General features: G+C 43.4%; 2 protein-coding genes across 5 annotated transcripts in view; one reads left to right on the top strand and one right to left on the bottom strand.

The window, feature by feature from the left end:
* Positions 1 to 13233, top strand: part of prrt2 (proline rich transmembrane protein 2) — a 29432-nt gene extending 16199 nt beyond the window's left edge. For 3 of the 4 annotated variants that reach the window (XM_062957140.1, XM_062957138.1, XM_062957137.1), the window contains exons 2-4: positions 2675 to 3301; positions 5226 to 5358; positions 7047 to 13233. In XM_062957140.1, the coding sequence (XP_062813210.1) occupies positions 2690 to 3301; positions 5226 to 5358; positions 7047 to 7057 (756 nt within the window). In that variant the 5' untranslated portion in view covers positions 2675 to 2689 and the 3' untranslated portion in view covers positions 7058 to 13233. Of the gene's footprint in view, positions 1 to 2573; positions 3302 to 5225; positions 5359 to 7046 lie in introns of all 4 variants that reach the window. The other variant, XM_062957139.1, reaches the window with a different exon arrangement.
* A 1423-nt stretch (positions 13234 to 14656) lies between these two features.
* cdipt (CDP-diacylglycerol--inositol 3-phosphatidyltransferase) lies at positions 14657 to 24864 on the bottom strand. The gene is made up of 6 exons (XM_003224994.4): positions 24545 to 24864; positions 21374 to 21508; positions 19220 to 19373; positions 18898 to 18979; positions 17848 to 17929; positions 14657 to 16770 (listed from the first exon to the last, which is right to left on the bottom strand). Exons 1-6 carry the CDS (start codon positions 24585 to 24587, stop codon positions 16619 to 16621), a joined length of 648 nt encoding a protein of 215 aa, XP_003225042.1. The 5' UTR covers positions 24588 to 24864; the 3' UTR covers positions 14657 to 16618.
* Between the last annotated feature and the right edge of the window lie 409 nt (positions 24865 to 25273).

Genomic DNA, 25273 nt, shown 5'->3' with positions numbered 1-25273 from the left:
CGTAACATATGTTTCAAATAAAGTCATATTTATACAATGTTTCGGTCTGACAGCCCTTTGAATTTCCCGCCCCGCTTCCCTGCCCATCTGATCGCGGATAGGCTGAGAGGTTGAACGAGGCGGGCTTTCGTTTCCCGCCTTGCCCTGCTGGCCCAATGGGGAGCCGTTTTTTGTCCCCCCTCGGGCCAATCAGAGAGGAGGAGGCGGGAGCTATAGAAACAATGCGGTGACCGGACAGGAAACATCGGATTAATTCTGGCCCAGCCAATTTCTAAAGGAATTAATGACACCCATCAAGGATGTCCGGGGTCCTGTCACGTTCGCAGATTTTAGATATGTCTTTGGGGTGTCAGACAGGAAGTGGTGATGGGTGGTGATGAGCCATCATTGACGGCCCCACAGGGTGCCTTCCTGCGGCGTCCTGGCCTGAGATGTGACAATGTTTGCCTTGGGGGCGAGTCACCTTTAGGAGCTTGGTGACTCGCCCTATATTGTCCATGCGATCGGAATGAGATGGGATTAAACTGTGGCAGATTATCCTTTTGTTTTTGGGAAGGGAGGTCTGAGTCATGGGGCTAGAGTTCAGGTTGGGGTCATAATATTTCCCATTTGATTTCATGATCTGCCAATTATATGGGATAAAATGAAAATTAAAAATAAAGTTGGAATATAAACCCAGCTGGGAAAAACACATATTTTCCGGGGATCCCAAAGAGTATAAATACATATAGGCAGATAGGCAGCTTTCAAGAAAAGGAGAATCCATAAAGGTGGGTGACATTGCATAAAGGGGAATCATGAATGATATAAACAATCGATATAAGTAATAGGAAACATTTGATCAGAACGAAGTTCACAACATCTGGGGAATTCAACATAGAAGTGGGGTTCAAGCAACATGATTTCACAATCCATGAAGTTGTTATCTCTTGCCTCAGAGTGCAGGGATAATCCACAGTAAACTCCAGTAAAAAGTCCCAATCACCTTCTACTATAAATATATGGAATATAGAACATAAAGTCTTGATTTTTGAACTATCTTTTACAAAGTCCTGGAGGGGAGGTCACCTCGATCACAATAGTATTTGCTAATCTCTAATATGAAATGAAACCAATTTCCACAGCCGTTGCTAATCACTTCCACCTCTGTCCTTCTAATCCAGGCTGAGGATGCGTCTGTCTTGTGCGCCTTTGAGTTGTTTATGTTTTACAGCAAATCTATTATGGGGTTTTCATGGCAAGATTTGTTCAGAGGAGATTTTCATTGCCTTCTTCTGAGGCTTCAAGCATGTGGTTTCCCAGTGGGTTTCCACAGCCAAGTGGGAATTTGAACCCAAAGTCCTAATCCTATACTCTAACCAATGCACCATGTTGGCTCTCGGAGTAATGATGAGGACCCTCCTTTAACCAAAGGGCTGGATTGAATTTCATAAAATTTCTGAAAGTGAGGCCTGGAGAGGTGTTTTAGTGGTGGGTGTGCCTAAGGACGCCAATATATTTTGTCTAAATATATAAATATTTGGAGCCCCCAGTTAAACCACTGAGCTGCTGAACTTGCTGACCAAAAGATCAGTGGTTCGAATCCGGGAAATGGGGTGAGCTTCCGCTGTTAGCCCCAGCTTCTGCCAACGTAGCAGTAGAGTAGATCAACAACAACAACAACAACAACAATTTATTGATTAGCCAGTTGGCCTTATCAAGAACAGACAGTACAAACACAACATACAACATACGTCTAGTTCACTTAAAATAAAATACAGATATACCCAGCTTCTGCCAACCTAGTAGTTAAAAAACATGCAAATATGAGTAGATCAATAGGTACCGCTCTGGTGGGAAGGTAACGGCACTCCATGCAGTCATGCTGGCCACATGACCTTGGAGGTGTCTACAGACAATGCCGGCTCTTCGGCTTAGAAATGGAGATGAGCACCAACCCCCAGAGTCAGACATGGCTAGACTTAATGTCAGGGGAAAACCTTTACCTTTACCTATATAAATATTTATATAAATATTTACTGTATATAAATATAGCAATATACAAATTACTGTCAGTAATTAGAGATATTTCAATAATTTAGAACAGGGAACAGGAGACACAAAAAGCAAGAAAACCACTTAAACCATCATGAGAAAGGAAACTCCATCGGCCACCAAAGTCCGGATGCAGTTATGGATCCTGAGGTTCCCCAGATGGGTTTAAGATCTCTCAGTCTAGAATGGGCATGGGCAAACTTTGGCCCTCCGGGTGTTTTGGACTTCAACTCCCACAATTCCTAACAGCCTACCGGCTGTTAGGAATTGTGGGAGTTGAAGTCCAAAACACCCGGAGGGCCAAAGTTTGCCCATGCCTGCTCTAGAATAGTGTTTCCCAAACTCTGGTCTTCCCAGTATTTTGGACTACAGCTCCCAGAATCCTTGATCATTTCCCAAGCCAATTGAGACTTCTGGGAGCTGAAGTCCAAAATCACCTGGAGGAGTTGAATCCCTGCTCTAGAACCTAAACAGGATTTCTGAAGGAGTCTCCTGGAAGGTGGTACCATGAAATTCATTACAGCTTCCCATTTTCCTAGGAGAGTTTCTACAGTTTGCTCCATTCCAAGTCAAGCGGGGAGAAGGCTTGGCAGCTCTCTCGACATTCATCACACGCTTCCTCTCCATCTCCTTAATCCAGGTGGATCTACCCGTGATGTCGGACGACGCTGAGAAGAGTGAGGCTCCTCCTGGAACGGCCAAGGAGCCGGAAGAGCCAGGGAAGGAGCCGGAGCAAGACAAGGCTAAGGAGATGGAGCCGGAGCCCAAACCAGAACCAGAACCAGAGCTGGCGAAACAGCAGGATGAGCCACAGCCCCAACCTCAGAGCCCCAAGGCCCCAGAGATCCCTGCATCTCCTGTGATGGTGACGGTGACCATCGAGGAAGAGACGGTTGAGGGTCCGCAGGAGAATGGAGATCCTCCCGGCATCAGAGCTGGTTCGGCCGAGGAGTTGGGGACCACCCCGGCGACACCCACCCGCCCTCCAACCCGCTCCAAATCCGCATCGCTGAATGACCTGAAGCCCCAGAACAGCCTCAACGGTGGTCCAAGGGTTGCGGCGAGGGGCAGCTTGTCTGGGTCTCAAGTACACCTAGCGGGACACGCTGGGTCTCCGAGGGCCAGCCTGAGCCGGCAGGCTTCAGCAACAGGATCCGCGGCCGGTGAGGCCGGGGATAAACCCAGAGACTACATATTCATTGCTGCCCTCTCCTGCTTCTGCCCCATCTGGCCCATCAACATTGTGGCCTTTGTGTACTCTGTCATGGTAAGTACAAAGCACATGGAGAACAAGAGTCCAGGTGAAAGAGAGGACAGGCACCCACTCTTGCCATCTTGACCACATGCTAATGTTGTTTAGCTGTTTAGCTACACATGTTCTGGTTTCCTTCTGTGAATATCATCTGGTGCTTTGATCTTTGCAAGGCAAGGCTGTGTTTATTGCAGGTCTTGAAAGCAAAATTTTATTTTATTTTGGAGACAGAAGGGGTATAATAAATAAAGAGACAAGCACACCCAAGTTTAAAAATTCCACATCACTTGATGTCTCTGATTCTGTAAACTAAGGGCTCTTCTACACTGCCATATAATCCAGAATATCAAGGCAGATAAAATACATTATGTGCTTTGAACTGGATTATCTGAGTCTACACTGCCACATAATCCAGTTCAAAGCAGATAATCTGGATTTTATTCAGCTATGTAGAAGGAGCCTATATATGCTGGAAATTGTAAAGCTTGGAGTTACTAATGTGCAGGACTCCAACTCTCAAATTCTCCCAGTGGGCATGGAAGAGATCAACAACAACAACAACAACTCTTTATTTCTATGCTGCTCAGAGGGGACTCAGGGCGGTTTAAAACAGATATCGGCAAACATTCAATGCCATGAAAAGCTGAATAAAGACCAAAATAACCAACCTCCCCACAAATCCCAAAAACAAATCCACATCTATATATCTATCTATACACATAATAAAAGTGAAAATATGTATGTGTGGCTGGGGTGTACACTTACACAGGCAAGCTCCTTCCTTTACAAACAACTATAGCTCCCTCTTCTCAGGAGACACCAAAGACCCTCCCTTCCAATGACATTGCAGGTTATAGCGAGCGCTATGAACATGTCCAAGAGGTCCACAAACACCATACTGCCCAACACCCAAGTGAAGGCTTTCATACGGGGATAATTTCTGCCTAGATTTTCTGTGTTTCCTCCACCACAGACATCCCAGTGTTCCTTACTCTCTCAATTGTTGTGCAATTTGCATGACCCCGCCCACTGCCTCTCCCATAACCCTTTCTTATTCTTTTCTATGGCATACAGCAAACAGAGGAATTGATCCACAACTGAACATACCAGAGAGGTTTGGGGAGAATTCACCATGATTTATAGGAGCTGTAGGGACTGGGATGTATAGTTCACCTGCAATCTAAGAGCACTCTGAACTCCACCAACAATGGACCTGGAACTAATTTGGGACGCAGAACCCACATGACCAACAACAAATACTATAACTCCAAAAAGTAACTTTCACAAGCTTTAGGGGTTTATACCCTGGACTTTTTCCTGTTGAACTTCCATGCTAAGCTACACCTTCCCTGAACTGTCTTGCTTATTTGTTTATAGTATATGCAAGCAGTCCCCGAGTTACAAACATCCGACTTACAAACGACTCACTGTTAAGAATGGGAGTGAGAGAACGAGAGGGGAGCCAAATCTTCCCCTAGGAAGGGAAATTTACTCCGGAAAGAGTTATTATTGTGGGGAAAAGGTGTCTCCTCTGAAACTTTATCCCCAATTTTTGTTTCCACAACAAGCTAAATTTTTCAAAATCCAATTATCACAGGGACAGAAAATGAGGTGAAATCTTCTGAACAGGGGCACAGACAGCAAAATTGATGTCACAGGAGTGTTAACACTTCCCTATGCTGTCCAAAACAGATATAGATATAGATATATAGATATATGGCGGGGGTTATAACAAACCCCAGAACTTTTGTTGACTGAATAACACTTTTTGAATATTTATTGAAATGTTTCTATCTGTCTGTTGCCAATTTCTTCCCTGTGTTGATGAAGGCAGATTTTTTTTCTTATCCCTTTGTATTCTCCCTATTGCTCCTAAAAAGCAATGACCTGATGACCTGATGCTCCCACTTTTTTTCTCTTTTTGCCTCCTTTCTGTCAGTCCCGCAACAGCTTCCAGCAAGGAGACATTGATGGCGCTCGGCGCCTGGGACGGGTAGCGAAGCTGCTGAGTGTGGTTGCGCTGGTCGGCGGTGTGCTAATCATTGTGGCCTCTTGTGCCATCAACTTTGGAGGTGAGTATCTAGGGCACCAAAGCTTGACAGGACGACCAGGATCCACGTTCATTTCGGTTAAAAACCCCTTGACTAGCACAAAAGAAGAATGCAATCTGAGACGTGCATTCAAATCTAAAAATACCTTTCTTGCCCTTTGGCATATTTTTTTACACTTACAAAGGGTTTTTTTTTTTTTTGAGATGGGGTGATCAAATCTCAATCCCTAGATTCCAACGAGTGAGGAAACCCTATGCTTTCCCTACATTAAATAACACAACAGTTGTCGTCATCATAACATCATCCCTATTTTTTCCTGACCTTCTCATGAAGGTGTTCTAGCTGTTCATGAAGGTGAACTGCTTACATCTACCTCTTTTTCTAGACTTTTTGTTTTTAGTTATTTTCCACCGAGGCCCCTTCTACACTACCATATAAAATCCAGGTTATCTGCTTTGAACTGAATTATATGGCAGTGTAGTAAAGGTAAAGATTTTCCCCAACATTAAGTCTAGTTGTGTTCGACTCTGGAGGGTGGTTCTCATCTCCATTTCTAAACCAAAGAAGGAGCCCCCCGTGGCGCAATGGGTTAAACCCTTGTGCCAGCAGGACTGCTGACTTGAAGGTTGGGTTACTGACCTGACGGTTGCCAATTCGAAAATGGGGAGAGTGAGGATGAGCTCCCCCTGTCAGTTCCAGCTCCCCATGCATGTTTTCGAATTACAGTAGAGTCTCACTTATCCAACACTCACTTATCCAACGTTCTGGATATCCAACGCATTTTTGTAGTCAATGTTTTCAATACATTGTGATATTTTGGTGCTAAATTCGTAAATACAGTAATTACTACATAGCATTACTGTGTATTGAACTACTTTTTCTGTCAAATTTGTTGTATAACATGATGTTTTGGTGCTTAATTTGTAAAATCATAACCTAATTTGATGTTTAATAGGCTTTTCCTTAATCCCTCCTTATTATCCAACATATTCGCTTATCCAACATTCTGCCGGCCCATTTGTGTTGGATAAGTGAGACTCTACTGTACTAGATTGGCAGAAGCTGGGGCTAACAGTGGGAGCTCAACTCGCTCCCCGGATTCTACCACTGACCTATCAGTCAGCAAGTTCAGCAGCTCAGTGGTTTAACCCGCTGTACCACAGGGGGCTCCTAGGGCAGTGTAGACTCATATAATCCAGTTCAAATTAGATAATGTGGATTATCTGCTTTGATAATCTGGATTATATGGCAGTGTAGAAGGGGCCCTAGAATGCTCTTCCCTTCATCATAGCTGTTCCTTTGAGTTCAACATTATGGCGTGCTTCTTGTAGGGTTAGCTTGGCCTACAGCTGCCAACCTGATCATTGACCCTAGACCTGTGTAGTAGTCCATCTTCATAACTAGCAGCTTCTTCTCAGAAGCATTTCTCATTCTTAATTTTTCCGACATTAGGCTGAAGAGGTATTTCCCCAGACCCTTCCCTGATCAACCTCCATGCTGTTTCCCCCAAATAACCTGTTCCCACATGCCCCAGATTCCAGTGGAAGCCCGATGTGGAGACGTTGAATTGGGGCATGTGTGAAGGTGTTCCTCCACATGTTTCTTTCCAGGTTATTGAAATGTTCCTTTTTCTGTCCTCCCTCCTTCCCCATGTTCTTCTTCCCCGCCCTTGACCCCGTTCACCCTGGACCTTTCTTCCTCCCTCCCAGTGTTCCAGTGAATGCGGCATTTGGCTGGCGCTTCCTCCCCACCACCGACATGTTCCATCTTTGGAGCTGGGAGCCAGCATGACTACAGTCCATCCATCCCATCCCATCCCATGACCCCGTCCCTCCCTCAACCATGCAAAGGAGCACAAGGATGGAGACCACAGAGGGACAGAGAGAGGCAGAAAGAGAGAGAAACGAAGAAATGGGGACACAAGGTCAGCAGGCTGAGAAAGGCAACATCTCGTCATTTCCTCCTCCCAACTTTGAACACCCACAATGAGCAGAAAGGAAAGATCGGATTTTTGAGAATGGGTAGGAGGGGGAATCGACCCTATCTTTCTACGTTCTCTCTCTTTCTTTCTCTCATTTTTTTCTTCCATCCATCCCGCCGCCTATTCCACCAATGACCCATCCGCCCATCTTCCATCCACTGCCAAATTTCGACAGCAAATAAAACTCTTTCGATATTCCATGTTTACAAGAAGCTGCCGGAGAAAAATACAAAAGCTCTTTTCCCCAATCCTCTACCAAGGAGGCGGGGGAGCATGTTTACATGTTTGCTGGCAAGAAATATTATGAACAGAACCAGCGCAAGAAGAGAGGAAAAAACACTTCTTACGTCTCTTGCCCTCGTCAGTCGTGTTTACAAAAGACACCAAATAGGATGAGAAAGGACCGAGGGAGCCGGTGCCATTGGTCGGGACGTGAGCTGGATATGGTGGAGTGGGAGTTTGTAGCAAAGTATTGTGTAGCAGGAGGTGTTCATAACAAGGTGGTGTGGCCAAAGTAGAGTTGGTGACATACATTTAAGGACCATGAGGGATGGCTTGTACTACCAAATCTCTTGCCAAATCCATTGGTAGAAAAGGAATGACACGAAGTATATGTTATTGGCTGAAAAGAAGGCTAAAAGGAATATGATTGAAGACAGCAATGAAATCAATGTCAACGGATTAAATTAGGTAAACAAATGGAACTGGGAGAAGTTGCAGCAAGGAAGTGGGCTTATATAGGAGGCAACAAATATGGAAGACCGAAGGAATTAACCCGAGAGACTAGGAAAGAAGGAAACTTATTGGGCTGCTGTGAGTTTTTCGTGCTGGATGGCCATGTTCCAGAAGCATTCTCTCCTGAAGTTTCGCCTACATCTATGGCAGGCATCCTCAGAGGTTGTGAGGTCTATTGGTAGAGTGGTGAAGAGTTTTGAGAAAAGGTGGCATTACTCTCAGCTCAAAGGGACAAGTGCCAAAAAGGGAGCAAGCTGGCGTGGGAAGAAGCTCAAGAAAAAAGCCAAAAGAGGAGAGAGAGAAAATCAGAATGGGATTCACACAGAAGAACAGACAACTGGAAGACATTGAAATGATGGAAGAGATGCACTAGAGTCCAAACAGAGAAAGTTGAGAAACTATTCAAGAGATAGTGTGCATAGAGGGAACTGGATTGAGGGAGCAGCTACAACTGGAAAAGCAGGGCCATTTGATTTGCATTGAATTTGTCAACAGACAGGGCAAAGGATGCTGATATGGGTTTATAAATGCAAGTTATGTATTTTGACAATCCTCCAAATATAAGAAAAGATGGATCTCAACTGAGGATAATGTTTGGGAATGGAAAGTTTGAGGCTGATAGGACGTTGGCATGGAAGGAATTCAGGAATCAAAGGGACAACCAGGGAGCAGTGAAAAGACACTGTAGATGCTGTTGGGATGGTGTCCAAGAGAAATGGGAATAATGTGGCACTGTTGTCACACTGCGATTCCCATCATTCTTATTGTGCGTTGTTGGGGCTTTTGGTCCAACAACATCTGGAGAGCCACACGATTACCAGGTTATAGCTTTTACTTGGTTTAGCTCAGGCATAGGCAAATTTTGGCCATCCCAGTGTTTTGGACTCCAACTCCCACCATTCCTAACAGCCTCAGGCCCCTTCCTTTTCCCCCTCAGCCGCTTAAGCGGCTGAGGGGGAAAAGGAAGGGGCCTGAGGCTGTTAGGAATGGTGGGAGTTGGAGTCCAAAACACCTGGAAGGCCAAATTTTGCCCATGCCTGGTTTAGCTGGTTAACTTTAGAAACACAGCTTTGGTTTGTTTTAGCACAGAGAAGGAAGGAAGCCAGAAGACTAGTAAATAGCAAACAGAGTGAGGAAGTAATTAATTATGTGTGTATATATACTAAATACATGTTAAATAGACATTCTAGATCTATCAAGCAGTCAATATCTCCTATATTATAAATACTATTTTCCAGCAATAGATGTGAAGGTCTGTTGGGAATGAACCTTTAACTGAAGGAAGATCGATCTATTTATATCATTATAGATAAAAATAAATCTTCAATAAAACAAGGTCCATTGGCACAACTTTCCTTTGGTCTTCTAGTTCTTCCCACCAGACAAACACATCCATGAATAAAAACGGCTCTTGCTTGCACCACCCAGAGACCACATGACTGTTTGGTAGATATACTGCAACTTTTAAATTTTTAGTATATATACATTTATGTATTAATTTATTTCCTGACTCTGTTCCTTTTAGCATAGGGTCATATTTGAAAGGCAGAAAATACAGTGAATATATTGAAATCAACCAGATGGAGAGCAGAATACTTTGTGCCAATTATGTGTTGCGTCTGGAGGGAGTCATACGTAGCACAAAACCACTGAAAATCAATTTTGCTTTTCCTGATTCACATCCATCTATTTAAATAGAACTACTCTTGACTCAAATCTCTAAGAATGAGAGCCGGAGTGGACAACTGTGGCAGTCCAAGTGTTGTTGAACTTCAACTCCTTTTGTCCTTGACTATTGACTATACTAAGCTCAGACTGATGGGAATTGTAGTCCAACAGAAATGTTGAATGGCTGCAGCTTTTCATCCCTGAATTAGCAAATCGAAAATAAGGCAGAGACCAAAGAAGGTCTGAATTAGAAGACATAAAAGCTAGAAAGCCATCCACAGTGTGTATGTAATATGCATTGTGAAAGTGTGACAGAAAGAGAGTACTGCCATGTATATGTATGAAGATATTAGGGGTTTGTAGGATAATAGTTCCCAGAATCCTGCAATCATTGTTGCCACCAACGCCTTGGAAACAACAAGAGTAAGGAAAGACTAGACAGGGATCCATAAGGCCACATTTCCTTGGGCTGACAGAACACAACAAAAGACCATACTTAGCATAGGGCCACCAAAGCTGCTGAATGTGATCTGAAATTCAGAAGCCAATTTTGAATGAGGCATGGGATGCCAAGCCACAAGAATGGAGCAAAAGAAAGGCATCAAAGGCTACAAACACCCACAGGAGTGAGAGAACAAGAGAGGAACTGATGAGGAGATGAAGAAGGTGGATGGAGTCAGACAGACATGCATGCCTTTGGTCTTCCGAATGCAATTTGGACCAAGTCATAGAGCTAAGAGCATCTCCTTTTGAGAGAAGAATGGAAAATAGCAACAAAGGGACCAGTCTATTTGTAAACAGGATAACAGGATGGGAAAGGGCACTGGGAGAGAAGTGTCGCGGATGGAGGAATATACCCGAAAGCATACACTCCATACCAAACGACGACAAAAATATTTCCAAAGGGCCAGTCGAACAACCACGTATGCTACTAATGGACAGAAACAATTGGGGCGGGGAAGGGGAAGGGCACCAGCAAAGAATTGTGTGTGTGTCAGACACGAATTTTCACCCGGCACAATGTGACTTTTAATTTATTTCTTTTTCCTTCGCAGACTGTTAACACAACTGGGGTTCGGGTTGGTGGGTGGGGCGATCTCACGGCGTACTCCTCTAAACTCTGTGCTTGGGAGAGGACACAGAGCTTTATGCCGGGAGACGGGTGTCCATAAAACTCCTCTCCCTCTTCATCTGCACGGATTATTAATAACCTCTGACCATCCCTCGACCGTCCCTCCAAAATGGAAAAATCAAGATTGCCTTTCCTTTGATGGATGCATGGCGTCACAAACGGCTTCCCACAGTAGGACACCTTCCAAGTGGGACTTCTAGTTTTGTTGCTCACCTGGAAGGTGCCCGGTTGGAGAAAGCCAATATAAAAGGAAGGGCAATTTTTGTATATTTCCACCATCCCCTGTCCTGGGGAGGCTTAATCTCTAGGAGGTGGATGGGGGATGGCCGGGGGTGGCCTGTTGTATTTTGATGTTGAAATGCAAGTATTCTAATCTGCATGTTTTTATATGCTTATATTTGGGGGTGGGCAGGGAAAGGTAAGGGGTATATGGGGAGGGGGGAGGGAAATCGGAAACATGGAATGGGAGAGAGAGTTGAGACAGCGAGTGACGGTGCAAGATTCAACACGGAGGGTCAGAAACGGGTGGAATATTTGGGAGTCGAGGGAAGAGATGTTTGAACGTGTCACGGGAGAATTGAGGGTCACTTGGGGATGGGAATGAGGTTCAGTCTGTTGGGATAGAATGGATGCATCAATAGCATAAAGACGCAGATTGGGAGCTTAGGAGAAGATGGGACAGGTCTGGATCCATTCTGAAATCTCACAAATCTCACAGAGAACTGAAGTTCAGAGGTAGATATTTGGGTCTCACGTTAAGCAACAATGATAGTTGAGTCTTTGTCACAAGGCAACTATCTCTCTGAACAAATCTTGCCAAGAAAACTATCATAGTTTTGTCTTATGGCAGTGGTTCTCAATCTGTGGGTCCCCAGGTGTTTTGGCCTATAACTCCCAGAAATCCCACCCAGTTTGCCAGCTGTTAGGATTTCTGGGATTTGAAGACCAAAACATCTGGAGACCCACAGGTTGAGAATCACTGCCTTTTGGTCACTAGAAGTCAGAAATGACTTGAAATGACAACAAATGTGACATTAGAGATCAGTGTATGGGAATCAGTGAATGGAGGAAGAAGACCTCTCTATTGGTCAACATGGAAGGTGGATCTGTTCCACACTTGAAACCATCTTTGAGTAAAACTAACAATGTCAACATGGAGTTGTGGATCTGTTCCACACTTGAAACCATCTGTGAGTAAAACTAACAATCAGTTTGGGACTAAAATTCCCAGACTCCTCCAATACCCTCAAAATATGATGGGAACCCATAAGGTGACTTTTCCAAGCTCCGGATCAGATGTGGGTGCATGATTCAATTCAGAGGCCAGGAGAAAGGGGACCTTTGTTTGCCGTTGCCTCAAAGCTGCCTTGGCTCTGCTCCCCAACCTCTGATTCTACAAAACAATCTGTTGCCTTCGATTTTATCCTCATAATGTGCTTTAACCAACAGCCAGAGTTTGGGGAACAGGAGCAGAGGGGGCATTAAAAGCAGTGAAAAGTAGAATTTGGGAGGCACCTTTAGGATGATCCTCTACGAATACAACGGTGGAGATCGTTTTGAGGAGAAAAGTTGGTTCACTGGGGGAAGAGGGATTTTACATTTACACATATCAGCTATTGAATGAAAACCACATAACCTATATCTTTGACATGATGCCTGATAAATGTTTTCATATTTGGGGGCGGGGAAAGTTTTGGACGCTCAAGAATAAAGTTTGATTTAATATACAATTTTAGGGGGGAAAGTAGGTTTTTAGGGGGGAGAACAGGAGGGAGATTTTATTTTTTATTTCCTTTCCCCCCATTTGTTGAGGTGTCGTTTAGTTCATCACTTTGTGGAGCTCCCATTTTGCTTCGTATGTGACAGTGTGGCGGAGCAACCAATGCCTCGTGTTTCCTGTCCTTCCACAACATGCCTCATCCCCTCTTAATTTCCCCTTTAGAGCCAAATTTCAACCATGCCATCCTAAAAACAAAGCACAGTCCATTAACCATTATGGTTCTCATGACATATGCAGTATTGGGCAACATTCAGCCAACATTTTTATTTGCTGTATTTGTTTTGTAACCTATTTGTTCCTGCTCATTTTCTTGCTCGGTTCTTTCCATCTTGCTTGTTGCTGACAATTAAAGTGTATTTATTCAAAACAGGAAAGGGCAAGGTCTTTTTGAGCCAGGGACCAATTGAACCCTTTTGTGTGATTTTTATTTTATTTTATTTGGTGGGATAGTGTGACGGACCATTATAAATCCTAATACCAGTTTGTATAAAGAAATGGAGGGAGGGGGTGGCAATGGGAAACGGGATGTGATCAAATTATAAACTGCTACCGACTTTTGTATCAATGCATGAATTGAGTAAATAAACTCAGGTGCATGAAGTCAGTGTCTGTTTTTACACGTGAACTCAGTCTCAGAAGGTAGAAGTCATTACTGCTTGATCTGAACCAGGAACGGGAATCACATGGTCCTTCAAATATTATTGGATCACCGCTCCTAGCATTCTTCAACACTGGTAATGCTGGCTGGGGCGAATGGGAGCTGCTGTCCAGGGACAACTAGATAGTCAACACTGATCCTCAGAATAACATTAAATTAAGTTAGACAGTATCGTGAGAAGAAAAAAAGTACAATTTCACAAAAATGTGCAAGTGTTTTTCAGAACTCTTCCTCAGGCTTGGTGGTCATTTGGGAATTGGCAGGCCAGAAGGAACATGGAAGATAAAATAATTGGATTCGATGTTTTAGCCATGAGATCTGCAAATCCCCAAAATAGAGAATGCAGGCTAGTTAAGTCACAGGTGAAAGAGAAAAGGTGATTCTCAAGGGTTTTCATATTTTACAGCTCTGAACTGTCAGCCTTAACTGTGGATACCATTGGCTCACCAAATGGTAAAATGGGATCTGGGTGATGCCAATTAGAGGCCTCATTACAGGCAATGTGAACAGAAATGATTTGATAGAAGAATTATTTGCAATTACAAAAATACATACGATAGGAGGAAGGCTTCATTAGAATCACGGAGTTGGAAGAGACAACAAGGAACACTCAGTTCATTAGAACTCTTCTTTAGTAATCTCAGAGCATTTTAAATAAGGCGTTTCATTTAAAATGTAAATAAATACAAGGAGAGACCATAATGAGCATCAATTCCAGCATACCATCATATACCTGTGTTTTGTAGTGGCACAATCGAGGAATACTTTCTTATCCCAGGATGAAGAAGCTGATGTCTCCAAAGTTGCCATCCATGCAGAAATGATCACAAAGAATTATGTTTCAGGGAAGGAGATGGGATTAAAGATTCCCAACCTTTGGCCTCATACATGTTTGGGATTGCAACTCCCAATGTGTGATCAGTGATCAGAGAATCTGAGAACAAGGGTTCAAAAGATATGGAGAACTAAAAGATAAGGTTAAGAACTGCTGGCCCAGAGCTCTCTTATTAGAGACTTCCCAGTACTTCATCAAACGGAAAATCCCAGGATGGGCCCATGACAATTAAAGTTGCCTGAAACATGTGTAATGTGTAGTGCAGATATCCGAAGTGTGTGCTTCTAACGGGTGCTAATAACAAGCGGGTCTGGTACAAAACAAAAACACCACCAGATCCAAACAGCCTGAATATTGTTCTCAGAGCACCAGACTCTCCCTGCAGAAGATATTGTTAATCTTGGCAATATCCAGAATGCATTTCAATTTTGAGCGAGAGCACAACAAACCCACACTTATCTCATCTATACTTCAAAGTCCTTATATAAACCATTACCTCAGAGGCAACTAAATTAAGACATGTAATCAGATGGTGATACAGATGGTCTTTATTATAGCGAATCCCACTCTGCAAGAGAGAGAAGAGAGAGAGAGAAAGCTCTTATTGCACCAAAAACTGGTAAAAACCAATGTATAAATTACACATACTTTGGGGTTGTGAGGGTGTTGGTGGTGACATCACGAGGGAAGGACTGGCAAGTAACTCTGGCCCCAAACCTGCAGGAGACAGTGTGGGACATTGTAGGTACGCAAGGAAAATCAGTGGCTCAACATAGGTGCTTCACCCCTACTTTGGTATAAGAGGTTCTGCAGCAAGATAATACATAATTTGGCTTATTATATGAATACATGAATGGCAACTCAGCTCTCCTTCAGTGCAGCCCCCAAATCCCAGGATATCCCAGCCCAGATCCTAAACCTGCTGTTTCTCATCAGTCATCACCCCTTTTCCGTCTCTTCTATGGCTCCAGCCCACAGATCCTACTGAAAATACAATAATCTGGCTTGTGTGGAAAGGGGAATGAGGGAAATCTTAAGGAATGGGTTAGGTCTAAGATGGCCACCATACCAGTAGTAAACCTAGTCATCTTTGATAAAAACCACATGGGAAATGGAACTATGTTGTACAAAGTTGGACCACAAAAGGGAAGTAAACAAGTACAGAAGATGAGGCTCCTGTTATCTCAAGATATTGGGATATCTTGTATGGGGAAAGTCGTTCTCCCCTTAAAAGAGTTTTGTGGCAAGCAAAGCTCCACTTCAACCCTCCAGATGTTGTTGGACTGCAATTCCCAGCATCTCTTACCATTAGTGACACTGGACTTGCAAAGCAACAATATTTGGAAGGCCAAATGATTCCCATGGAAGTAAATATAATGGAGTCCGGGTAAGCAAGATGGTCATTATTTATCAATTGTCAGACTCTACTACCCTTCTCCAAAAATACAAATACATGATTGACAAAAGAGGAACATCCGATTCCAACTATGGTCATCTTAAAATGATGTGCAAGAGAATAACCCTTCAACGTCCAGGCCGCAAGTATGGCTTTTCCTAGGCTCACCATGCCACATAGCGTCGTGTAACAAAGACAGCTGACAGTGACTAAGCAAGTAATATACATTCCAAAAGTAAAGCATTATTGGGAGAAAGCTGTTTCAAGTAACAGTTTCCTTCTGGCCATGCAGAGGTTTGACACATTTTTGCCAAGACAACTTGAATGATCAGCTCAAAGGGAGACGCACAGCCAGAGAGAATCCCAAAGAGGCAGCAGTACTTTATAAGGACATATAAGGACGTTGTTTTAAATACGTATATTTGTATAGTTAGGAAAAACTGCTAATGAATTATCAGATATAGTTGGAAAGGTATGGGGATGATATGCCCCTCTTGGGGAAATAATCTTGCTCAGTTTAGGGAAACAAAGGACTTCTCTCATGGCTGAATCTGGCTCCCCTCAAAGGATAACATCAGCAGTACAAGGTTTTCAAAATCCCCCTAAAAAGTGTCTATTTAGCTGCCTTTTAAAACGATGGGCCAAATTCCTCCCTTTTAACCCGAACTTGCGGCAAATCTTTCGCCAGCAGCTACTTTCCCCCAAAACAATGTAAAATATTATGAGGCTTATGGAGGAAGTCAGGGGGAGGAGGCTGGACCTAACCCGTCATCCCAGACAGACCACAAAGCATTTGGGAAGACAGGGATCATGACAGCAAGCACGAACTGCACAGCTGGAGTGGTTAATCGGAGGAAAGAGGTCTCATCCTGTCGAGGCGAAGGTTGGCAGCCGGTCCCTTTGGAACAGGCATGGGAAAACTTCGGCTCTCCGGGTGTTTTGGACTTCAATTCCCAGAAATCCCAGCCAGCTTACTGGCTGTTAGGAATTGTGGGAGCTTAAGCCCAAAACACCTGGAGGGCCGAAGTTTGCCCATGCCTGCTTTGGAAGGATGAGGGGCGTTTGGCTCCCAGCCCTACACTGCAGCCTGGAAGGGCTATATCCTTTTTGCACGTTCAGCAACGTCCAAAGCAGCCATGTTGCAGGAGGCAGAGACCAAGTGGATGAGGCTGATGAGGCTCTTGATGATGGCGATAGGGAAAGAGACCCACAGCACCAGGCGGTAGAGACCAACATGGGTGTGAAAGACTGGAAGGCCAAAAAGGAAAGGAAAGCAAAAAGCATATGAATAACAATAATATTATCAATAATAATATCATCAATAACATTAATAATTTTTATCGTGTCAGAAGCAACTTGAGAACATACTGCAAGTCGCTTCTGGTGTGAGAGAATTGGCCGTCTACAGAGATATTGCTTGGGGGCACTCGAATGTGTTGCTGGGAGGCTTCTTTCATGTCCCCACAAGCTAGAGCTGACAGACAGAAGCTCACCCTGTCTCACGGACACAAACTGGCAACCTTCAGGTCAGCGACCCAGCCTTCAGGTCGGCAGTTCAGCCAGCACTAGGGTTTAACCCATTGTCCCCCATACGCGGCTCCCTCATATTAATAATAATACATGTAAATAACAATTAATCATAAATAATATTAATAACACTTAATAGCCCATGATAGCAATTAATACTATATTAACCATTAATAGCAATAATAAATAACTATTAACAACAACAATATTAATAATTAATAACAATAATAACCATTAATATAATAGAAGTAGTAGTAGAAGTACTAGTATTTATTTTCTCTCCCAAAGGAGACTCAAACCACCAAAAATGAGGGTTGAGCATGGAAAGTCATTCCCCATCAATTCCCAGACCAAGATGTTTTAATGGATTTTAACTGTGAATTTTTAAATACTGTTTACTGTATATTTAATTCTCTTTTAATGTTTGCATATTTGTATATTTTAAATTGTATGTTAATGCTTTCATGTTAGGAAGCTTTGAGATTCCTTCGGGAGAGATAAAGCAGGGTATAAATAATAATAATAATAATAATAATAATAATAATAATAATAATAATAATAATAATATCATTCTCTTTCAATGCCACAACTGCAGTGCAATGTTTCCACTTAAACTTCTTCAACAACATCCTATGAAATACTGGGATTTGTAACTTAGCAAGAATCATTTATCATTCCCAGCCAGAGAGCTCTAGTTAGTGCCTCACCAAACTACACATCCCAGGATTCCACAGGATGCAGCCGTGGCATCATAGTGGCATTATAGTGCTATATAACTGAGTCGTTCTGCATACTTACTTTCTGGTCCTTCACCAAAACACAGCAAATACAGCATGCAGTAAAAGAGTTCATTACCAGCACACATAATGAAGAGGACGGGCTGAAGAGGGAGAGAGAACAAGAAGAAGAAGTACATCAGGGAAAAAAAAACAAGCCAGGAAAAAAGAGCAAAGAGAAAAAACTTCATGTTAAGTTATGCGTGTCTTTATTGAAGTTTTTCTTTGTGCATTTTATATGCAATTGTTTTAAAGTTTTAAGGCACTCTCAGCCCCAGTTTTGGGTGAAATTGCAGGAGATAAAGAAAGGGATGAGAGAAATTCCTTAGGAAGGGAACCCTATGGGTTTGGTAACAATCCGAGAGATTTTGAACAAAGCTTCTCAAAAGATAGGCAGGATCTTCAGTGAGCATGTGGCCTTTTAGTTTCTTGGGCTTAGACCAGTGGTTCTCAACCTGTGGGTCTCCAGGTGTTTTGGCCTCAGTTCCCAGAAATCCCAGCCAGTTCACCAACTGTTGGGATTTCTGGGAGTTGAAGGCCGAAACATCTGGGGAGCCACAGGTTGAGAACCACTGGCTTAGACCATTTAAGACAAGGGTTATTTGGGGCCCAATCACATTGGATAACCGCATTGTCTCTAGATTCTTAGATACGGTTGTCATGATTTTCTATGGATGAGCAGATGAAGAATGGTATAGGGCATGTTCTGTATCTCAAAAACTAGAGCAGGTAGGGGGAAACTAGTGCCATTTTTGGAATTAGCAGTTCAAACATACCCAGAAACAGCTGAAGCACCAAAAATGTGTGTTGGCCAGGAATTGATGCTAATCATTCACTCTCAGTATCTCATATTTCCAGGATAGTTTCCAAATACTAAATATAGTGTTGAAATGCAACCAAGAGACAAGAGAGAAGGAAATTTCACAGCTATGACTAGAAGATCACAAAATAGAAAGGTGTGACAGCATTTGGTTTTGGAGATAGCAAAAAGGGAAGGATGTCGATGGTAGGGAGGAGGGAATATTGACAGATGTGATGGGAACAGTTCCAAAACGGTGCAAACTTCACTCACCCGGGAGCTGTAATAGACTCGCAGGATCGAGTTCCCTGACAAGTCGATGCTCTTGTGGCTCTCTCCACCTTTTACCACTGTGCTAAAGGGACGAGAAGAAGAACCTTTTAAAATGGTGTTTTGGAGCACTCAACCATTGCAGATGGGTTGACTAAGAGAGAGTGGCTTGTCTAATACCATCTAGTACAGGCATGGACAAACTTTGGCCCTCAAGGTGTTTTGGATTTCAACTCACACAATTCTTAACAGCCTATCAGTTTGCCCATGCCTGATCTACATGAATCCTGCTGTCAATTGCAGTGGGGCATCTTGGGCTACTTACCTGTGAAGATGGAGCCAATGGGAGGCAATATCCAGGCTCATGCTGAGCTGGAACCAGAGGGCGGATTCAGGGTAGAGCATGGCCAGGTTCACCAACAAGCACATGGTGGCACAGCGGTCCGTCAGCATGTCCAGCATGGCGCCAAAGCGGGTGCCTGGAACGAAGGTCACGGATTAGGAACGAAAAGGTCCCATGAAGTGGAAGCAGAGGAGGGCACCAACCAAGGAGGAGGAGGAAGGAAACAGTTCAGCAAGGATGCAGGCTGTACACTCTCCAGATGTTTTTGGATTGCACTGGCCAGCATTATTAAAAATGAGAGATCACCATATGTCTATATTTAATTATTTGATGTTTATTTTCCACTTTTTTCCCCCAAGCCCGAGACTCAAGAAGGCTTACAAAAGTTAGAATAGAATAGAATGCTGTGCATAGCATGTTATTTGAGAACACAGAAATGCTGGACCACTCAAACAACCACCATGTCAGACTACACACAGAAGCCACTGAAATCCACAAACATGTGGACAATTTCAACAGAAAGGAGGAAACCATGAAAATGAACAAAATCTGGCTACCAGTATTTAAAAAAGCTCTAAAATCAGGACAGTAAATAAAGAACAACACTCAGAAAACAAGGGAATTCCAGACATTAAACAATCAGGGCCAGCTAACACTTCTCAATAAAGGATTCCCCTTAGGCAGGAAGCCACCAGGCCTTGATTCTGCAAGCCCATTTAATGCTAATCAGGGTGATCAATTGCAACATTCACACTTGCCTCAAACAGATGGGTTATTTCTCCCAACCTGGACTTTCCACAGATATATAAACCCCACTTGCCTAGTTTCCAACAGACCTCACAACCTCTGAGGATGCCTGCCATACATGTGGGCGAAACGTCAGGAGAAAATGCTTCTGGAACATGGCCATACAGCCCAGAAAACTCACAGCAACTCAACGATTCCGGCCATGAAAGCCTTCGACAACACATTAGAATAGATAACCGATCAATATTCACAGCATTAAAAAACCTACAAAAGTTAACATAGAACACTGTGTAACAACATTTGAACATTATTCCTGGCTTGAAAGTGTTATTTCCTGTTTAACTGTGCAGTACTTACTTTAGAAGTACAGTAGAGTCTCACTTATCCAAGCCTCGCTTATCCAAGCCTCTGGATAATCCAAGCCATTTTTGTAGTCAATGTTTTCAATATATCATGATATTTTGGTGCTAAATTCATAAATACAGTAATTACAACATAACATTACTGCGCATTGAACTACTTTTTCTGTCAAATTTGTTGTATAACATGAAGTTTTGGTGATTAATTTGTAAAATCATAACCTAATTTGATGTTTAATAGGCTTTTTCTTAATCCCTCCTTATTATCCAAGATATTCACTTATCCAAGCTTCTGACGGCCCGTTTAGCTTGGATAAGTGAGACTCTACTGTAGCTGTTATATTCCAGAAACTTTTTGTGGCTGCCGCAAACTATGTCAAATTGGTTGAAACTCTATGAGATACAGTGTTCCCTCACTACTTCGCAGTTCACTTTTCGTGGATTCGCTGTTTCACAGTATTTCAATAAACTCTAAAAGACTATTATAAATCATAAAAATTACAATTTACAGCCTAAGGAAGGGAGGGAGGAGAAGCCGAAGGGAGAGAAAAAGAGCCCAAGCGGCAACGGGAGGACAAGGAGGTGATTTATCAACACACGATTGGTTGACAAAGACTTAAAGTAGTGTATAACTACTAAAATAATGTATAAATATTAAAATATAGTGTTCCTACTTCGCGGATTTTCACTTATTGTGGGTGGTCCTGGAACCTAACCTCAGCTATAAGTGAGGGAACATTGTAGCTTTATACTCCAGAAACTTTGTTTTTGTGGCTGTCACAAACTACAGTACGTTGAATTGGTTGAGATGTTCATTGAAAAGCGTCAGAAAAATGTGCAAAAACAAAGTTTTTGTATTTTAATAAACTTTCCCCACATTTTTACGACAGAATCGATTAGGAAATGGCATTTATAACCCAGGAACAAAAAAATTGTGTTACATAGCGTAATTGAATTATCAAGACAACGCATACATGTTGCTTCTTACAGCTTTTTGGTGCAAATTGAAAGGAGTATTGATCAAGCCTACCTTGGTTAAGGACCCGGGCTGCATGGCCATCAAAGGCATCTAGGAAACCACTCAGCAGATAGAAGAAGGATGCCGTCAGGTGAGAAGTTGGCATGAAATAGAAAGCGATGAAAGCGAAGACAATGCGGGCATAACCTGTGAAGGGAACAGTAAATGTAATGTACTTTTATATTCCTCTAGTTCAGGCATGGGCAAACTTGGGCCCTCCAGGTGTTTTGGACTCCAACTCCCACCATTCCTAACAGCCTCGGACCCTTTCCTTTTCCCCCTCAGCCGCTTAAGCGGCTGAGGGGGAAAAGGAAAGGGCCCGAGGCTGTTAGGAATGGTGGGAGTTGGAGTCCAAAACACCTGGAGGGACCTTGTGTGTGTATCCATTGTTACTAGGCAGGCTGTTCTTAAATTTTGCCTACTAAGGAAGGTGTGTGTACACATTACTTTCCACCGTCCTTCAATAAGAATATTCTTACAAGCACAATATGAACTTGTGATGGCTCTTGGTATCTGTTAGGGTTTGGTTCCAGGACCTCCTGCGGATATTCAAATCTGTGCATGATCAAGTCCCATTGTATACCATGGCTTTGTAGAATGGTGTTGCTTATATAAGATAACAAAATCAATATTTTTTTGGATTTTAAAATAATATCTATTTAAACAATGGACGACGGAAACTATAAGTGCAGAATACAGCCAGTCAGCTGTACTGTAGCCCCTTCTATGTTGCCATATGAATCCAAATTATCTGCTTTGAACTGGATTATATGGTAGTGTAGACAAGGCATGGGAAAACTTTGGACCTTTGGGTGTTTTGGACTTCAACTCCCACAATTATTTATTTATTTACTTACTTACAGCATTTATATTCCGCCCTTCTCACCCCGAAGGGGACTCAGGGCGGATCACATTACACATATAGGCAAACATTCAATGCCTTTTAACCTAGAACAAAGACAAGACAAACATAGGCTCCGAGCGGGCCTCGAACTCATGACCTCCTGGTCAGAGTGATTCATTGCGGTGATTCATTGCAGCTGCTCTCCAGCCTGCGCCACAGCCCGAGCCCAATTCCTAATAGCCAGTAGTTGAAATCTGGAGGGCCAAAGTTTGCCCATGCCAAGTGTAGAATCATATAACCAAGTTCAAAGCAGATAATGTGGATTATCTGCTTTGATCATCTGGATTATATGGCAGTATAGAAGTATCCTTCCTGAGTCCAGTGGAGCTAAACTCCCAAAGAGAGCCTGCAAGTCAATTCATCATTACTGGAAGCCCACAAAGGCAATTCTTTGTGCTTGATCACATAGCAAACTTAGGTTCAATACTTCTAGCGAAGGGTGCATCCACACTGTAGAATTAAGGCAGTTTGATACCACTTTGACTGCCACGGCTCAATGCTATAGAATCATGGAAGTTGTAGTTTTCTAAGAGCATTGGTGCACCACCAATCTACGACTCTTGGGATTCTTCAGCACTGATCTAAATAGTGTCGAGCTGCATTAATTCTACAATGTAGATGTACCCTATGCCTCTTGGTGGCCGAATATTGCCAGATTATTCCAGATCCCCGGAATAGTTTTGGGGGGTCTTCAGCCCCCATGTCCTGGGTCCCATAGAGAGATGGCTGCCTGGTGCTGAAAGTTGGAAAAGCAGCCCTGCAAATGCAAAAGGAGACAGAACCTGATATGCTAGTTACTCACAGGAACTACAAAGAACAGCCCTGTGTGTGTTGTGTGTTGTCCAAGGCTTTCACGGACGGAATCACTGGGCTGCTGTGAGTTTTCCGGGCTATATGGCCATGTTTCAAAAGCATTCTCTCCTGACGTTTCACCCATATCTATGGCAGGCATCCTCAGAGGTTGTGAGGGCTGTTGGAAACTAGGCAAGTGGGGTTTATATATCTGTAGAATAATGTCCTGGTGGGAGAAAGAACTCTTGCCTGTTGGAGGCAGGTGCGAATGTTGCAATTGGCCACCTTGATTAGCACTGAATAGCCTTACAGTTTCAAAGCTTGGCTGCTTCCTGCCCGGGGGAAGATTCCTGCAGGAGTGTACCCTATACCATGCAGTTGTGGACAAGTCTACACAGGGGCCACCAAATGCAGCATTGCCCAAACACGAATCAAGGAGCGTGAAAGGCACTGCAGACTAATTCAACCAGAGAAGTCAGCCATAGCAGAGCACTTGAGGAACCAACCTGGACCACAGCATATTATTTGAGAACACAGAAATGCTGGACCACTCTAACAACCACTTTGTTGGACTATACAGAGAAGCCACTGAAATCCACAAGCATGTGGACTATTTCAACAGAAAGGAGGAAACCATAAACATGAACAAAATCTGGCTACCGGTATTAAAACAACTCTAAAATCAGGGCAGTGAATAAAGAGCAACATTCAGAAAACAGAGGAATTCCAGACATGAAACAGTCAGGGGCAGATAACACCTCCTAACAAAGGATTCCCCTAGGCAGTAAGCAGCCAGTTCTTGAAGCTACAAGGCTATTCAATGGTAATCAAGTTGATTAATTGCAACATTCACACTTGCCTCAAACAGACAAGAGTTCTTTCTTTCTCCCACCCTGCACATTCCACAGATATATAAACCCCTCTTGTCTAGTTCCCAGCAGACCTCACAATATGGGCGAAACATCAGGAGAGAATGCTTCTGGAACATGGCCAGACAGCCTGGAAAACTCACAGCAATCAAGGGCAGCCCTGCTTGATGAGACCAAATTTATTCAATGCCCTGGTTCCCTCCCAGGAGCCATGGGTATGTGGGCAGACTAAGACACCAGTGGAGCCTCCGGCCCTTTCACTCTCCTAGTCTAGCCCTTGGGTGCATCTACACTGTAGAATCAATGCAGTTTGACATCACTTTGGCTGCCATGGGTCAACACTATGGTTGTTTGATAAGGTCTTGAGCCTTCTCTGCCAAAGAGTGCTGGTGTGACACCAAACTACAACTCCCAGGAGCCCACAGCCTTGAGCCATGGCAGTCAAAGTGGGGTCAAACTGCATTCATTCTACAGTGTAGATGCACCCTTTGCAGGCAGGGCAGCTATTCCTCCAAAAGCATCCAAATGCAGGTCCAAGTCAATTCCCTAGGTCCTGAGTTCAAGATTTAAGTAGGTCTTCATCAATCCCCCAACCAACCAATCAATCAATGAACGTACCAATGAGGTTGGGGACGAAGAGGAAGATGTTTTCTTGCTTCATCTTGCTGTCACTTCCTGCTGTTTTCGGTATTTCTCGGCGTCTTCCTTGCAAGCCCTGCCCGACCCAAAGACCAAGGCAAGCAGGTAGAGGTCAGGCAACACCCTCCGCTCTTCTCCCAAGGAAACCAGGTGTCTGGAACACACTCTTTCCCTTTTCTAACCCCACACCCTCCTCCTGGGAAAACCAGGAAATGCCCCCCTTTTTATTTTTGCAACCTGCGCTAGACTTTCTAGGTTAGGAACAGCGAAAAAAAGCACACGGTCCCTTTAAGAGCCTTGACAAAGATAGATCTCCCCCTCTGTAATTTTTGGTTTAGTCCAACCCGGTAGAACGCTCCGTTACAGCGTGTTACCGGGTTGGACTCAACCAAATCGCAGAAGGGGGTGATATATTATTGCAAAAGCACTTAAGGTGCAAACCGGGAGAAAAAAGAAGAAGCCGAGTAATGTAGTTTTATTTAAAGGAAAGAAATTATCTTTCTACACACCTCTGTGCTGGGTTTAATTAATATTTCCGTCCCTTTGCTTTTACTTACTCCCCCTCCCAGTGGAAATAAAGCTGCCCCCACCCTGCTTTTGGTTTTGGTTTAGCCCGACCAACTGCATAAGACAATGGTCAGGGCTAGAGAGTCGTTTCCTTTTCCTCCTCCGGCTCATTGAGTTGTGGAGGACTCAGGCTAGGAAAAG

Source organism: Anolis carolinensis, chromosome 6, assembly GCF_035594765.1.
Source record: "Anolis carolinensis isolate JA03-04 chromosome 6, rAnoCar3.1.pri, whole genome shotgun sequence".
In the NCBI taxonomy this organism is placed as follows: domain Eukaryota; kingdom Metazoa; phylum Chordata; class Lepidosauria; order Squamata; family Dactyloidae; genus Anolis; species Anolis carolinensis.
The sequence above is the reverse complement of the archived record's forward strand: the minus strand, read 5'-3'. Positions and strand labels throughout refer to the sequence as shown.

Excerpts from the sequence above, each read along its gene's own strand:
- cdipt (XM_003224994.4), bottom strand. The coding sequence starts at position 24,587 with ATGAAGCAAGAAAACATCTTCCTCTTCGTCCCCAACCTCATTG. Across the intron at positions 18,980-19,219 it reads CATTGGCTCCATCTTCACAG|CACAGTGGTAAAAGGTGGAG; the intron begins GTAAGTAGCCCA and ends TCGTCCCTTTAG. Across the intron at positions 17,930-18,897 it reads GAGTCTATTACAGCTCCCGG|CCCGTCCTCTTCATTATGTG; the intron begins GTGAGTGAAGTT and ends CTCCCTCTTCAG.